Genomic DNA, 14,758 nt, shown 5'->3' with positions numbered 1-14,758 from the left:
TAAGAGCTTTAGCTTATTTGATCTGAATTCCTTTGATCTTTGCTCATGCATCATTTTTTCCCCCCTTTGATGTCTCAGATGAGGGGTTTTCTTATTTATTGGCTCAGCACCACTATAAATTAGGGCTAATCCCACAAAGTCTTAAAAACCCATTATTTAGCACTAGCTTTTTTGTAATGTTACATTTATTCGCCTCTGTGGGTTGTGCTACTTCCTCTTCGTATATAAAAGTTTAATTTTGTAATGGAAAAAGTCAGAGGCAGTTGGATCAGGGCTGAAACCTTTGCCCAAATATGGACTCAGACGTCATAGATATCTGACGTCACTAGACCATTGGTTCTCAAAGTGGGGTCTGGGGACCCCAGGGGTCCTTGAGGGGGTTCCAGGGGGTCCCCAGCAAATGCATTAATACATTTTAACCCCTTAATCTATATTTTATACGTTGGCTATTAGAAAATAGCAGATATACAAGCTCACAGCGCAACACAGCCGGGTCTGTGGCCAGATACTGTATATATCAATTTGGGAGTCCTTGACATGAAAACGTTTGAGAACCACTGCACTAGACTAGCCACATGAAGTCATGCCCTTATTAGGCGCCGTCTTGTCATTATCCTTTTATTAATTCACCAAATCTCATGTCTGTCTGTCTGTCACTCTATGGCTGGCGTCACTCAGAAAGCGTCCAGTGTGTAGTGCCGAATGGCAAACCGGACAGATCAACCGTTTCCGAGAACCGTAGAAAAAAAACATGAACATCTGTATCTACAAGATCCATTTCTGATCTTGTACGATATCATGAACCATCCAGATCTCATTTGGGTAAGGTCCAAAAAAAAAACGAGGGGATGGGGAAGCAGTTTTTATGCACCACATATCTGGAACAAACTCCCAGAAACTGCAAGTCTGCTGACACTCTTATTTCTTGTAAAACACAACTAAAGACCTTTCTGTTTGCCGCTGCCTTTGATTGAGTTTTTCTTTTTTCTTTCCTTTCTCTTCTGCACTGTAACTGTATCTGTTATCTTTTACTTCTTTTGTTTTATGCATCCTAATGTCTTTGTATAATTGTGTTTCCTTTGCTTGATGTTGTGTGTAAAGCACATTGAATTGCCTTGTTGTTGAAATGCTATACAAATAAAACTGCCTTGCCTATCTGTCTGCCGGCAGGTCTGAAGGGGTCGCAGACGCACAATACGTTTTCCTTGTGTTTGGGAGATTGCATGCATCGGCTTCTCTGATTGGCCAACCCCAACCATCGGCTTCAAGGATTGGCGGAGCATCACGTCATTGTTGGGCTGCTTGGCCAATAAAAGTCCCCGATTGGCTAACCCAAACCGTCGTCTTAACTGATTGGCCAAGTTTTGCTTTAACATTTGTGACGCATAGCCAATATAAATGGAACAGAAAGTGTGCAAAAGCCATAATATGGAGGAATGTGATAGAAGAATGGCTGTAATGTTGGGACGGAGGAGAACGAAGGCATCTTTATCACCTCTGTCGGGTGGAAACCTCATATGTCCGAAACTGTTACTTTACAGGATTCAAATTCAAAAATAGCAACAGTAGCTCATTTATCGCTTGAAGATCTGCTACTTTTGATGCTGTTGTGTGACGCTGTAGTATTATCAAGTAGGAAGTTAATTTACAAAAAAACACAAAGTTAAAATATGGAGATACGAGGTTTCTGCCCGACAGCAACAATTAAAGGACGACTTCACCACTTTTCAACATATCTTCATATAAAAGGTCCTCACTAATGCTCATGATAAAATGATACATTTTTTTTCTAAACAGTCTGTGTCTCAGAGGAGGGCTGTAGACAGTTCAGAAACCCGTCTACCAGTGACATCATCGATGGGGAATCCAAGCTAATAGAAACTGCAGGCTTTGTATTCCTGGAAAGTTGCAATGCAATAATAGATCCCATTGTTCTCGCCTTAATAAAAATCGGAATACATTTTTTTAAATCTTTTTGGAAAAAAAAATCCTGCCTAACGATGATGTCACTGGTAGACGGGTTTCTGGACTGTCCACAGCCCTCCTATGAGACACAGACCAAGTGGAAAAGAATGGTATCATTTTATCATGAACATTAGTGAGGACCTATTATATGAAGATATGTTGAAAAGTGGTGAAGTCGTCCTTTAAAGAAAAAAGTGGGTGAGAACAGTAGGTACTGTATGAGAAGCGAGAGAGAGGAGATCGTCATAACATGTATGATTGTAAATGGCTTTAAAAAAGTAAATATTAAACAAAAGGTTTATAGACCGGAGACCGATTGCCGGTTCTAAAAGCGCATTCTAAATCCTAACCTAAGTTTTCTGAAAAACATACATTTTGTATTCAAAACATAACAAAAATGACACAGGTGCTTTCCCGGATTGAATGGTATAACAATGTATAGGCTTTCCAGGTCTAAATGGGTTAATAAAACACACTGAAAAAGTGCTGCGAAATATCACATTAATTGTACCTGTCACACTGTAGTTCAGGGTCGCAACGGTGACGGTCCTTTTGACCTTTGTGCACTGTGTCTGTGCGGTTGCCACAGCAGTGCTTGGGTCCACAGTGACACGGCGACTGCGAGGGTTGCAGTCCCCCTCCTCCTCTCCGCCCCCTGTGGCGTGGGGTGACTGACCCCTGGCTCTCACTAGAAGAAGAGGAGGAGTCGACGGGGGGGGTCTCGGTTGACAGAGAGGCGTGATGATGATGATGACGATGATGGTGGTGGCCCCCGAGGGCGTTCGCCGATCCTTTTGCGTCCGCTTGCCGTGGCCTTCCCGTGTGAGTGGCGGCGATGCCCAGGTAAGAGCCGTCCAGGGCTGCAGACTGTCCGCTCGGACCCTCCTCGCTGCTGGACATCTGGACAAAAGAATAACCCATCAAGACCAGGGGGTCCCCAGCAAAATGAGTTAATATCGTCAATATTGCTACCGTCAATAGCGTCACAATCATTTGAACCAGTTCAACCATATTTTATACTATAATCAAAAATCCCACCCTGTGTGAAGGAAGCGGTGCCTTTGATGAGTGGCCTCCTGGTGGCGCTATAATAGGGCGGGGCGGGGCTTCAGCAATTAATGCTCGTCCCTATTGGTGGTGTAAGTCCACATACCAAATTGGGACTTGCTGGCATGCTGCGAACTGGAGTTATAGCTGTGTAAAGCGCTGTTTAAAGCCAGTGGCCTCCTGGTGGCGCTATAATAGGGCGGGGCGGGGCTTCAGCAATCAATGCTCGTCCCAATTGGTGGTGTAAGTCCACATACCAAATTTGGACTTGCTGGCATGCTGCGAACTGGAGTTATAGCTGTTTAAAGCCCGTGCTCAAACGGACATAACGGACAAACGGACAAACGGACAAACGGACAAACGGACATACGGACGGACATAGTCAAGAGTAGAGCGGCTGGCACCGCTAAAAATAGCATATCTACAAGCTCATAGCGCATCACTTCGTGCCACGCTATGAGCTTTTTTTTTTACTCAAATCTTAGCTTCTGGAGGTCCCTGGCACAGATTTTGGGGGTCCGTGACATGAAAAAAGTTTGAGAACCACTATGTTAGGGTAGAGAAAGACAGGTGGACGTGGCTACTTCCATCCATAATTCCCGGACCCCTTTACTGCGATCACAGCTGCATAAAGGCTAAACATCCCTTCGCCGCTGGCGAGGCTGGCCGGTGGCCAAAGGCATTAAGATGGAGATTTTTCAAACGGAACAGAGGCAAGCAGGTGAAGCCAAGGTCAGGGACGTTAGGAGGAGATAAACGGAACGGAAGGAAAAAGCCCACCGACCGCACGGCGGACCAAGGGGGAAGAGAGACTATGACGAATACGCCCAGGGTCGGAGACCAGGCAAACACACATTACTCAGAGCCACCGTAGGACAATCAAGATGACCAACTCATCTGTCCTTCCAGAGGCTGGAGGCGGCCGGGGGGGGAAGCATCTTTAGCCTCTAAAACGTCACCTTGGAAAGCAGTGTTGATTTTGACAGCAAATGTTGATTTAGTTTTAGTCATAGTCTTGAATAAAATTCCATTTAGTTTTAGTCAAAGTCTTTTGAATAAAATTCCATTTTTAGTTTTTTCTTTTTTAGATGCAACTGTGAACAATAGCCAAGTAAGATAATGTATCCATTGGCCAATCGTACGGTTCATTGCAGCTCAACAGTCAGTGGGAGAGTCATGAGATTTCAGTTGACTAAATCTACAGTTGATCAGGGTTCCCACACACTTTTAAAAATGAATTTTCAAAACTTTTCCATAACTTCTCCAAAGTATTTTACCCCATTTCCAGGCCTATAGCAATCATATGGTGCAATAATGAGGCTCTTACTCCAGTTTGCTATCAATGCCCCAAGACAGACTCGGGCGAAGGTGTCAACAAGAACAGATCTACAAGCTAACGTATCACGGTCCAACCGTGATACGTCCAAGGTTGTTAGCTTGTCCAAGGTTGTTAGCTTGTAGATCTATTGTTTTTGTCATGTGACATCCTCTATAATGTATATTAGGCCACACGCACGTAGCTCGGGCAGTGCAGCACTACATTTTACCATGTTACAGCTTTCACGTAATGTTAGACAATGTATATCCAAACATGTTCCAAAACATTTGATTAATTCCAAACCTTTTCCAGGCCTGGAAAACAGTTTTTTCTAATTTCAAAATATTTCCAGGAATTTCATGAACCCTGGTTAATTTAGTCAACTAAAATGTATTTTGGCGGGCCTTGATGGCATCGTAATGCCTGATTTACAGTATACTACTTAGATGTGTGCTGAAAATAGTCTACTTTCAGAGCGTGAAACTCACAAGCAGCCAAGCATAAAATGACTTGTCTCAGTTCTTTTGGATCTCTTCTCCACTATAGTCCCTCCATAATATTGTCTAGTTTTTATTTGAAAGAGCTGTTTTGCCAGACGCGCGGCCAGAGCGACCGAGCCCGGCCGGCCCGGCTTGGCCCAGCCATGCCCAGCCCAGTGGCCCCGAAGTGCGTTGCATTCTGGGGGTTATTTGTTACGCTTTGTTGAGGCGCTCTGCTGCGAGATGACGGGCCGGCACTGCGGACGTGGGGGTAGAGTGTTTTTATATAGTCGGGCTGAAACCTTGAATGTCCAAAAGCGTTGCTTTTCAGAAAAAAAGAAAAAACATTGTGTCCCAATGGATTCAATGTAGTTATATTTAGTCACAAGATCCTGTTTTGATTGATTGAATACTTTATTAGTCAGAAATGTAAACAGCATGTGCCGTGATGAAGTAAGACGTTAAAGCTAAAATTATATCACAAAAAAGTCCTGGGGATTTGTTTACATTGTGGTCCTACAGTATGTAGTCAATTCACCAACATACAGTAGCATACACAATTAGCACAATAATAATACATCAACAAATACAAACATTATGTACAAAATAGATGGGGAAATTTACATTTACCTTCCCTTGTGGTCTCCTGGTCGATTTTTTTTTTCAGGACAATTTTGGAAGACACCAGTACTGGTGTCTTCCAAAATTGTACTGAAAAGGATGTGAAACACTAGTGTTTCACATCCTTTAATGGATGGTGTCAGGGCATTCCACATTTTGGTGGACTTTTTTTTTGCCTTTTTTTGCCACACTTTGGTGGCAGTGTTAATACTTTTCATCAGTTAAATATTTATAAAACCCACAGACTTAACCACTTTCACTTGTTTCCCACTGGAAGATCTTTTTTTAAATGCAAAAATTGCTGATCTACGAGCTATTTTTGCTGCTATTGCTCGACACCGTCACATGACGACGTATGACATTAGCATAGGAAAAAAACATTCAAAGGAGATACAAGGTTTTCTTGCCTGACAGTGACAACATGTGTGAGGACTGAGGAGTGCGTGTCAGTGGGGGAGCGAGCGTGCTGTGATGGATGGTGAACGGGGCTGCTGTTTGAAGATGGCTCACTAGGGAGTAGGCTTACATGCACATTAGCGCTCCCTGGCCCCCCCGCGTGATGTGTGCAAATACATGGGACGCCAGAGACAGTCAGCCGATTTGTGTGTGTATACACTACACACACACACACACACACACACACACACACACACACATTACACCAGTGGTTCTCAAACCTTTTACGTGCCAAGGACCCCCAAATTGATATGTATTTGGCCACGGACCCCCACATCTAGAAATGCTTTGTGCCAGGGACCCCCCAGAAGGGGAGATTTATGTGTTAAAAAATATATTTTCGTTATTTTTCAAAAAATAGCAGACAAAGCTTGTGATCTTTTAGATCTGCTATTTTTGAATAGCAAACGTATAAATGGGGAAAAAAAGTGGTTGAAATGATTGTGATGCTATGTTAAATACTTTTGCTGGAGCCCCCCCGGAACCCACTTTGATAACCACTGCATTGCACACACACACACACACACACACACACACACACACACACACACACACACACACACACACACACACACACGTACCTTGCTGTGTGCTGGGGGTTGACTGAGCTGGGCGAGGGACTGGTTGAGCTTCTGCTGCTGCTGGGACAGGTACTGTTGATAGAGCACCAGCAGCTCCTGGCACTCTCTGTACTGCTGCTGCAGGCCTGTGGCACGCCAAGGGTTAAGGAGCCAAACCATGCTCAACAGCAACATTGATCAAGTGGGGCATTCATTTACCAAAAACACAACAAGTTCAAATAAAAAAATAAGAGGTTTCTGCCCGACAACAATATAAATAGTCTCTGTTGAGAAAGTATCTCTATCTCTCTAACACCATCACCCAATATTTGATACAAAATGGTGGACATGAAATCCTGGTTGACAATTAAAATTCAATTACTGTTTTTTCCCCCGCAGCCTCAATTGGACATTTGACCGGCAACAAAAGAGAGAACAGCAAAGTTGCAAACAGGAGGGGAGAGAGAGAGAGAGAGAAAGAGAAAGAGAAAGAGAGAGAGAGAGAGAGAGAGAGAGAAAGAGAAAGAGAGAGGGGGAGAGAGAGAGAGAGAGAGAGAGAGAGAGAGAGAGAGAGAGAGAGAGAGAGAGAGAGAGAGAGAGAGAGAGAGAGAGAGAGAGAGAGAGAGAGAGAGAGAGAGAGAGAGAGAGAGAGAGAGAGAGAGAGAGAGAGAGAGAAAGAGAAAGAGAGAGAGAAAGCAGCCAACAATATCAAAGTTGTTGTTGTGGCACAGAGCTGTGGCCATCTGGGTCGGGCCGAGCTATGTAGAGCTGAGCTGGGCAGTGCCGCGCCGTGCCAGGCTGCCTGCCAGACACGGAGCTGGCAGACAGGACACCACTAATCTGGAGCGGAACCACCGCTGCGCCTCAGGAGCCCACTAATGATGGTGGCCGCACCACACACACATATGCACGCCGACACTAACACAGTAACACACATACACACACATATGCACACCGACACTAACACAGTAACACACACACACATATGCACACCGACACTAACACAGTAGCACACACACACACAAACACATATCGTTGCGGTCGAGGCAGAAACCTCTTATCTCCATATTTGAACTTTTTTTTCCGTAAATTAACGGCCTACTTGATCACACTACAGCGTCACACAATAGTATCAAAAGTAGCAGATCTACAAGCTCGAAGGTTTCGAGCTTGTCGATCTGCTACTTAGGCCGTTTTTGAATTTAGTCCTGAAAAGTAATCGTTTTGGACATATGAGGTTCCCACCCGACAGAGACGATATGCACACCGACACTAACACACACAGGTTTGTGATTACTATGCTTGTGAGGAGGACATAAAAAAAATGATAGGACGGTATTAGAAATAGCTGAAAGTATAATTTCTGATCTACAACCTCACAACAACGAGTCGCGCTGTAGATCGCCTTGTAGATCGGCTATTTTTTTCCGGTGCGCGACAACGCCACACGACTAAGCCTAAAACAGGGAAAACTCTAATGCTAAGCTCCTAAGCCTAAACTATAAATGTCTAATAATCCTAACGTTAGCCTAGATCTCCAACTTTTCCTAATTGTAAGCCTAACGCAAAAACAAAACAACAATTTCTCTACAATGTCTGTTTCTCAAATTCTACTATACTAGTCTGGAGATTTGGTCCTCTAAAGTATAGTAATAAAGTGCACACACACACACACACACTTGCATGCAGCAGCAGAACCAACACATCCACTGATAATAAGCATGAAAATGAAAATTACACACACGCACACACACACACCCACCCACACACAATCAAACAGCACAGACCTTCCTCAAACAACACTGGCACACACACGCGCCAACACATACAGGAATACAAATTCCCACACCTGCACGGAAATAGCCTGCAAACAGAAAACACACCACAATAAAGTCAGTGGTATACGCACACTCCCACAGATAGCCAACTGTAAAGTATGTTCCTCCAGGCCGTATCTTTTTTTATGACGATGGCCCTGCTCTCCCCGGCTGATGAGTTTCCCAACATCGAGAAAAAAGAAGAAGAGAAAAAAAAAAGCTCTGTCTTTAACCCATTCAATGCGGGAACGCATCTGTGTCACTTTAAGATTTCTTTGGCTATTTGGCTATAATAGCAGATATACAAGCTCATATCGCTTAGAAAGATAATCGTGAAAATGTGTGAAAATCTTTGAATATATATATACATTCTTAACTCATATCTTTGCTTTTGGGTGGTCCTTGACATGAAAAAGGTTTGAGAACCACTGATATTATTATAGCAACATAAGTTTTTCTTTTTAACCATTAGGATTTAAAGGGTCTACACCATGAATTTTAACTTTTTCTTAATTTTTGTGTGTTTTTGGTCTCCCCCACCTCTCTTCTGTTCCAACAAATACCCGACTTCGAGCATGCAGGCTTTCATAGGCTATCTGTGGTTTTCATGTAAATTGGTCTGAAAACAGTCCGTCAGATTTGTTCCCCCACCCTACGTCACGTCTGGGAACAATTCCTCCCGTTTTTCAGTTCTAACCAACAAAAAAAAAAATCGGGAAAAAAATTGTTTTTTTTTTTTTCATTTTTGTTTTTTTTTAATTTTTTTCTTATTTTTTTTTTTTACTTTTTCCACACAGAACCAGGACATGACATGCATACAAACTGGCTCAGTAGCGCCCCGTGCCAAACAGGACAATGTGGTATTGCAGGTGAAAGTGCTTTATAAGCCAGACAGAAGTTAGTTGGAATGAGTATATCTGAGGCTTGATTTAGGCTCAAACCTTTTGAAAAACGTTTGAGGGACATAAACAATATGATATCAAATATTATTATTATTTTTTAAATTCATGGTGTAGCTCCTTTAAAAGACATTTGTAGAATCCCCAGAAGCAAAGATTTGAGTTAAAAACGTTCCCTTTAAAAAATATAAATATTCATAATTTTTCAAAAAGAAATTGCAGATCTACAAGCTCGAGCTTGTATATCTGCTATCTTTGAATAGCCCAAAGTATAAAATAATGGTTATAGCTAAAAGAAAAACGGGAAATGTGTTCCCGGATTGAATGGGTTAACCCATTAAGACCTGAGGCCGATTCTACAAATGCCTTCTAAATAAGCAGTTTTCAAACTTTTTTGTGCCTAGGACGCCCAAAATGATATGCATTTGGCCACGGACCACCCTCTGAATGGTGCATTTTTCAAACACTTTCGAGTTTTTTCACAAATGTTCAAAAATAGCAAAAATAGGTTGCAACGTGGCACAAAGTGACGTGCTGTGAGCTTGAATATCTGCTATTTTGGAGAACCACTGTTTTAAATCCTAAGAGTTTTCAGAAAAACTCATGTTGCTATACAGCTAACATCTAAAATGACACAGATGCTTTCCCCGGATTGAATGGGGGGTTTTAAAAGGAAATCAAGAGTTCAAAGCCAGGGTTGCATTGAAAGGATCGGCGGGGCCGGAATAATGCTCGCTAAGAAAAACACTTTGGCGTCTGAAGACTTCAATCAGGCCTGTGGAAATGAGACGGAGCCACTGGAAGAAAAGGGGTGAAAAGGGGTGACTTCCAAGCCCAGGCACAAACACCAGACAATTGCAATGCAGGCAGGCAGCAGTATTGCCATGTCTGCTTATTATAAGCGACTTTGGGCTTGGGTTTTTTTCTGTAAAGTCGCTTCTAAATGTTGGTGGTTGCGTTTTTTGGGGGGCTTGTTTCTAAAGTGTAGTTGTTCATTTGAACTCTTTTCCTAATTGTTGTTTAAACCAGTTAAATCCTCAAACATTTTCATGTCAAGCACCGCACCTAAATAATGATATGTTTTGTCCACGGACTTCCTTTTGTGCCAGGGACCCCCATACAGGATTTTTTTACAATGTTTAAAAAAGGTTTCAACATCTTTCAAGATTTGTTTTGAAAATAGGCGATCTACAAGCTCACAATGCGATCGGCTATTTTCAAACAGCCGCTGCAGTATATAGGTTTAAAGTGCTTGTGTGGCCTAATAGTCGCTTCTTTTGAGCTCGTTTCTCATAGACCCGGGTGGCTTATTTCTCTCGCAAACTCTGGCAACGCCGAGCAGGCAGCTTTCATAAACACGGTGCGGGGGTGTAGTGTGGGGGGGGGGGGGGGGGTTGGGTGGGGTGGACACTTTGATTGAACCCTCCGTCTATGCATGCAGGACTTGTCTACTTACTGCTACTGATAATGTCTGTGGCAGAGTTTCTATATACGGAGGAGGTAGAAGGATATCACAAGGACATCGCCATCATGTAAACCTGCTCTGGGAGGTCTATTTATTTATGCAGTACGAATACGTGTTTACAGGGGATCAGGCTGAATATCGTCTCCGTCGGGGGTGGAAACCTCATATGTCCAAGACTGTTACTTTTCAGGTTTCAAATTCAAAAAGCATCAAAAGCAGCAGATCTACAAGCTCGAAACGCGTCGCTTCGCGCCGCGTTTCGAGCTTGTAGATCTGCTACTTTTGATGCTTGTGTGACGCAGTAGCGTGATCAAGTAGGGCGTTCATTTTACGAAAAAACACAAAAAGTTAAGAATATGGAGATAGGAGGTTTCTGGCTCGACAGCGATGATATACAAGTATCTGTTGTTTCTGAGTTCGCGGAACCAAATTCACACGGTCAGCCATGACTCAGACAGAAATCTCTCTTCCCAGCGGACAAGACAAGATTACTGACGTCACCATAACCACATACATAATCAGCGCCGTCAGGCAGAAAACCTTGTACGTCCAAAAGAAGAAAAAATACCCTTGTGTTTGGCCAAATGTAGTTATCAGTTAATCAGAAGCCCTTATTACTTGATGAAACATATTTATATATATTTTTAAAACACACAGACTTAACCACTTTTTAAACCTGGCACCACTATTTTTGGGCATGTCAATATGGGCAATATGTTTAGAAACTTTCCAGGGGCTCCCCAGCAAAAAATATTGATATAGCATCACAATCATTTCAACCACTTTATCCATTTATATGTTGGCTACTAAAAATATTTTTTGTAAACATAAATCTCCTTTTCTGGGGGTCCCTGGCACAAAACCTTTTCAGATGGGGGTCCGCGGCCAAATACATATCAATTTGGGGGTCCCTGAGATGAAAAGGTTTGAGAATCAGTGTACTAGACGGCATCTCTCTTCCCACTAAGCTATGGCTGCCCCAAGATCTACAAGCTCCGAGCATGTTACATCGCATGAGCTTCTTTCCACCACTTTTGCACGACAGTGTGATGCCATGAAGTATACCGTCGCTGTCGGGCAGAAACCTCTTATCTCCGTATTTTTACTTTGTGTTTTTCGTAAATTAACGTCCTACTCGATCATACTGCAGCGTCACACAAAAGTACCAAAAGTAGAAGATCCACTAGATCAGCTACTCTTGTCGTTTTTGAATTTAAATCCTTAAAAGTAACAGTTTTGGACATATGAGGTTTCCACCCGACAGAGACGATAAAATAGGGCATTCACATATGAAAAGAACAAACAAACATAAAAACATGAAATATGGAGATACAAGGTTTCTGCCAACAACCCCCAATCTATGCTTCCAACAGCACTGCAGTATAGCCCCCCTGTTGTGAGCGAAGGAAAGGCGTGTTAACTTTAATACGCTGCCGGACTGACGCGGCCCCTAGAAGACAGTGACTGCTAGGACTAGGTAATGTGGACAGAGTGGCGTAACGCAGATAACATTCAAGCAGCTCTCCACCCGTCCCTCCAACTAAATGGCTCCTCAGCCTTGGACGTCAGCCAATCGGAGACAGAGAACACTCGGCGCCGTGGCCCCTGGTCTTACAATCGAAGCGGCGAAAGGCGCCCGTCGACGACTATAGCTCCTCCCCCCTCCCCCCTCGCCGCTCTGAAAATACAAAGAATCGAGGGCTCGTATTGAGGCTTCAGACGGGCGGCCTGTCAAAATGATTCACTCCCCTGTCAGATCCAAGACCCAAATGAAGTAATGAAAACCGGCTCAAGGTGGAACAAATTTGCGCAGGTGGGAGGGAGGATATTTTAAAGCCTGCTTTAGCACACTGTGCCAAATAGATTGAGGCCTGAGCTGCATCGTGAGAAAGTCGAGGGCGGAGACTGATGTACGTGTGTGTGTGAGAGAGAGAGAGAGATAGAGAGAGAGAGTGTGTGTGTGTGTGTGTGCGTGTGTACACGAGAAAAGGAGGCAACGATGGGGAACTGATGAAAGAGGACAGTTTACATAACCGCTTCAATACTTGTGAACTCTGAGAAGACAAATGCACGTGCAGTGCACACAATCCGCATAGTAATAATAAAAAAAAAAAATGTAAATATCAGCAAACAATCTATTCTGAAAACTTGTTTAAAATTCTGCAGGCAGAAAACTACTGTATTACACTGCACCGGTGTGATCTTTATTAGGCCTATGGCACATTAAGCTCAATTTTACTGAAACTTTACACATATATGCAGACCCTCCAAACTGCTTCTCCTGCTGGCAGTAGTTTTCAAACTTTTTCATGCCAAGGACCCACAATTTGACATGTGTTTGGCCGGGGGGTCTGAAAATGTTTTTAATTGCAGGGTACTGCAAATTCTTTTGTTTGTTCTCATTAGGCCTGTTCAGAAACCAAAGAAATCATGAAAGTCAAATGAGCCAACATACTGTAATGACATGGCTAACAAAAACACCAAATGGATTCAGATATGTATTCACAGGTGATGTAAAAAAGCATGATTTACAAGTAAATCCACTGCTGGTAATCGTATTTACTGTCTGTATGTATCTATCTATACTACAGAAAGGCAACACTTGGCAGTGGTTTGGCAGTGAATATGTACTCTTGAGACCAATATATAGTTGGAATAAAAAAACTGCACTGCACTTTTCAGTTTGTTCACTCTTTCCAATGGTATTACGGTCCTTTTCAAATCCATAATAGTAATTCCTAGAATACAATGGTATCATAATTTTGATTACTACATTTTGTGTAATTGTCATTGTGTAATCCAACATGTCCGGTGTATAATTCCTCAAGCCAAAATGGCCAATAACTAAAGAGTTTCAACATACTCAACAAATTTATATCAAGCTACAAACACTTATATAAATATATATATATATAAAACGTTGTGAACGAGATGTTCCCTTAATTGGCAGGAGAAATCACTCATCAGCATCACAGTCACACACTTGACGCTACAGTATCAATCTATAAACTGAGGGCATGGGGAGGGATTTAGGACTTGGCCCTTTCCCTGCCTCAAGTCCAGCTTGAGACATCTATCAATGACACATCCTAACAGGGCTAGAATTTCCTTCCCTCCATGGCCTGAGGTATCCCCAGCCTCATTTTCAACCTAAATCAATGGTATTAGGTCTGACATGTCACTGCTCCTTGGAAGTTCTGGAAACTGGCATTATAGCACACAGAGTTAGCCACACCACCTTGATTCCTGTCCAAGTGCCCTAGCACAGGGGTATTCAATGTTTTTTTGGGGGGGGTTTCCAGGCCAAGGACCCTTTAGCTGAGAGAGAGATGAAGCAGAGACCCCCGCTACATAATACAATTCTGTTGCAGATTAAACTTCTTCATAGATTTCATACTCAGAGAGCCTCATAGACGTGGTGTAAATGTATTATCATTTCTATTAATATGTTGGGTTCAGGTGTATTTACATTTTTACCACTTAAATCCTCAATACTTAGTAAACTTGACCTTTGGCTCTGTATTTGGTCTGATCCTTTTTCCCTCTACACCAAAGCTCTTTGCCGTAAAATAGCCGATCTGGAAGCTCACAACGTGTCATGCAGCGAAGCGTTGTGAGCTTGCAGATCGGCAATTTTCAGCAAATGTTTCCCCCAGAACAGGAATGCTAGGGTTCAAGTTCCTATCACACAAATATTTGGCAGCCACCGTGTATTCTGAGGACCACCTAGGGGTCCCGGACCCCTTGTTGAAGACCCATGCCCTAGGCTAGCGGCACAAGAAACCACCCTTCATTTCACATTGTCCAGCATTTCATCCTTATGTGTTGGTCAGTTCCAAATGTCAGCCAAACACGCAAAGATCTCAGGGGAACTTTTTCCTGCTCATCCCAGGGGGCTAATAACACACAGGCCTACATTCTTTATAGCGCTGATAACCCTGGACCATGGTTAGATAAGATAAGCTGAGCGGTAATGGAATTAGACCCGACAAGATTCTCCTTCAGTTTTGTTTGCCTTTGGTGTCTCCTTAACCTTTCAGAGGAGAAGTGCCGGAACCTTCCTCCTCCGAAGAGCCTTTATCGTGACTCTTGCACGCACTTTTAAAAAGACGTTATGTCCCACAGGGTATT

At 43.0% G+C, this 14,758-nt stretch overlaps 1 protein-coding gene across 3 annotated transcripts in view; it reads right to left on the bottom strand.

Moving 5' to 3' along the window:
- Positions 1-14,758, bottom strand: part of kiaa1328 (KIAA1328 ortholog) — a 40,739-nt gene that overhangs the window by 17,887 nt on the left and 8,094 nt on the right. For all 3 annotated transcript variants that reach the window (XM_084062241.1, XM_084062243.1, XM_084062242.1), the window contains 2 exons: positions 6,468-6,592; positions 2,477-2,865 (listed from right to left, as the gene is read on the bottom strand). In XM_084062241.1, the coding sequence (XP_083918367.1) occupies positions 2,477-2,865; positions 6,468-6,592 (514 nt within the window). The remainder of the gene's footprint in view (positions 1-2,476; positions 2,866-6,467; positions 6,593-14,758) is intronic.

This window comes from Gymnoscopelus microlampas (genome assembly GCF_963454915.1).
Source record: "Gymnoscopelus microlampas genome assembly, chromosome: 7".
NCBI classification, from domain to species: Eukaryota; Metazoa; Chordata; class Actinopteri; order Myctophiformes; family Myctophidae; genus Gymnoscopelus; species Gymnoscopelus microlampas.
This window is presented reverse-complemented; position numbering and strand designations above follow the sequence as displayed.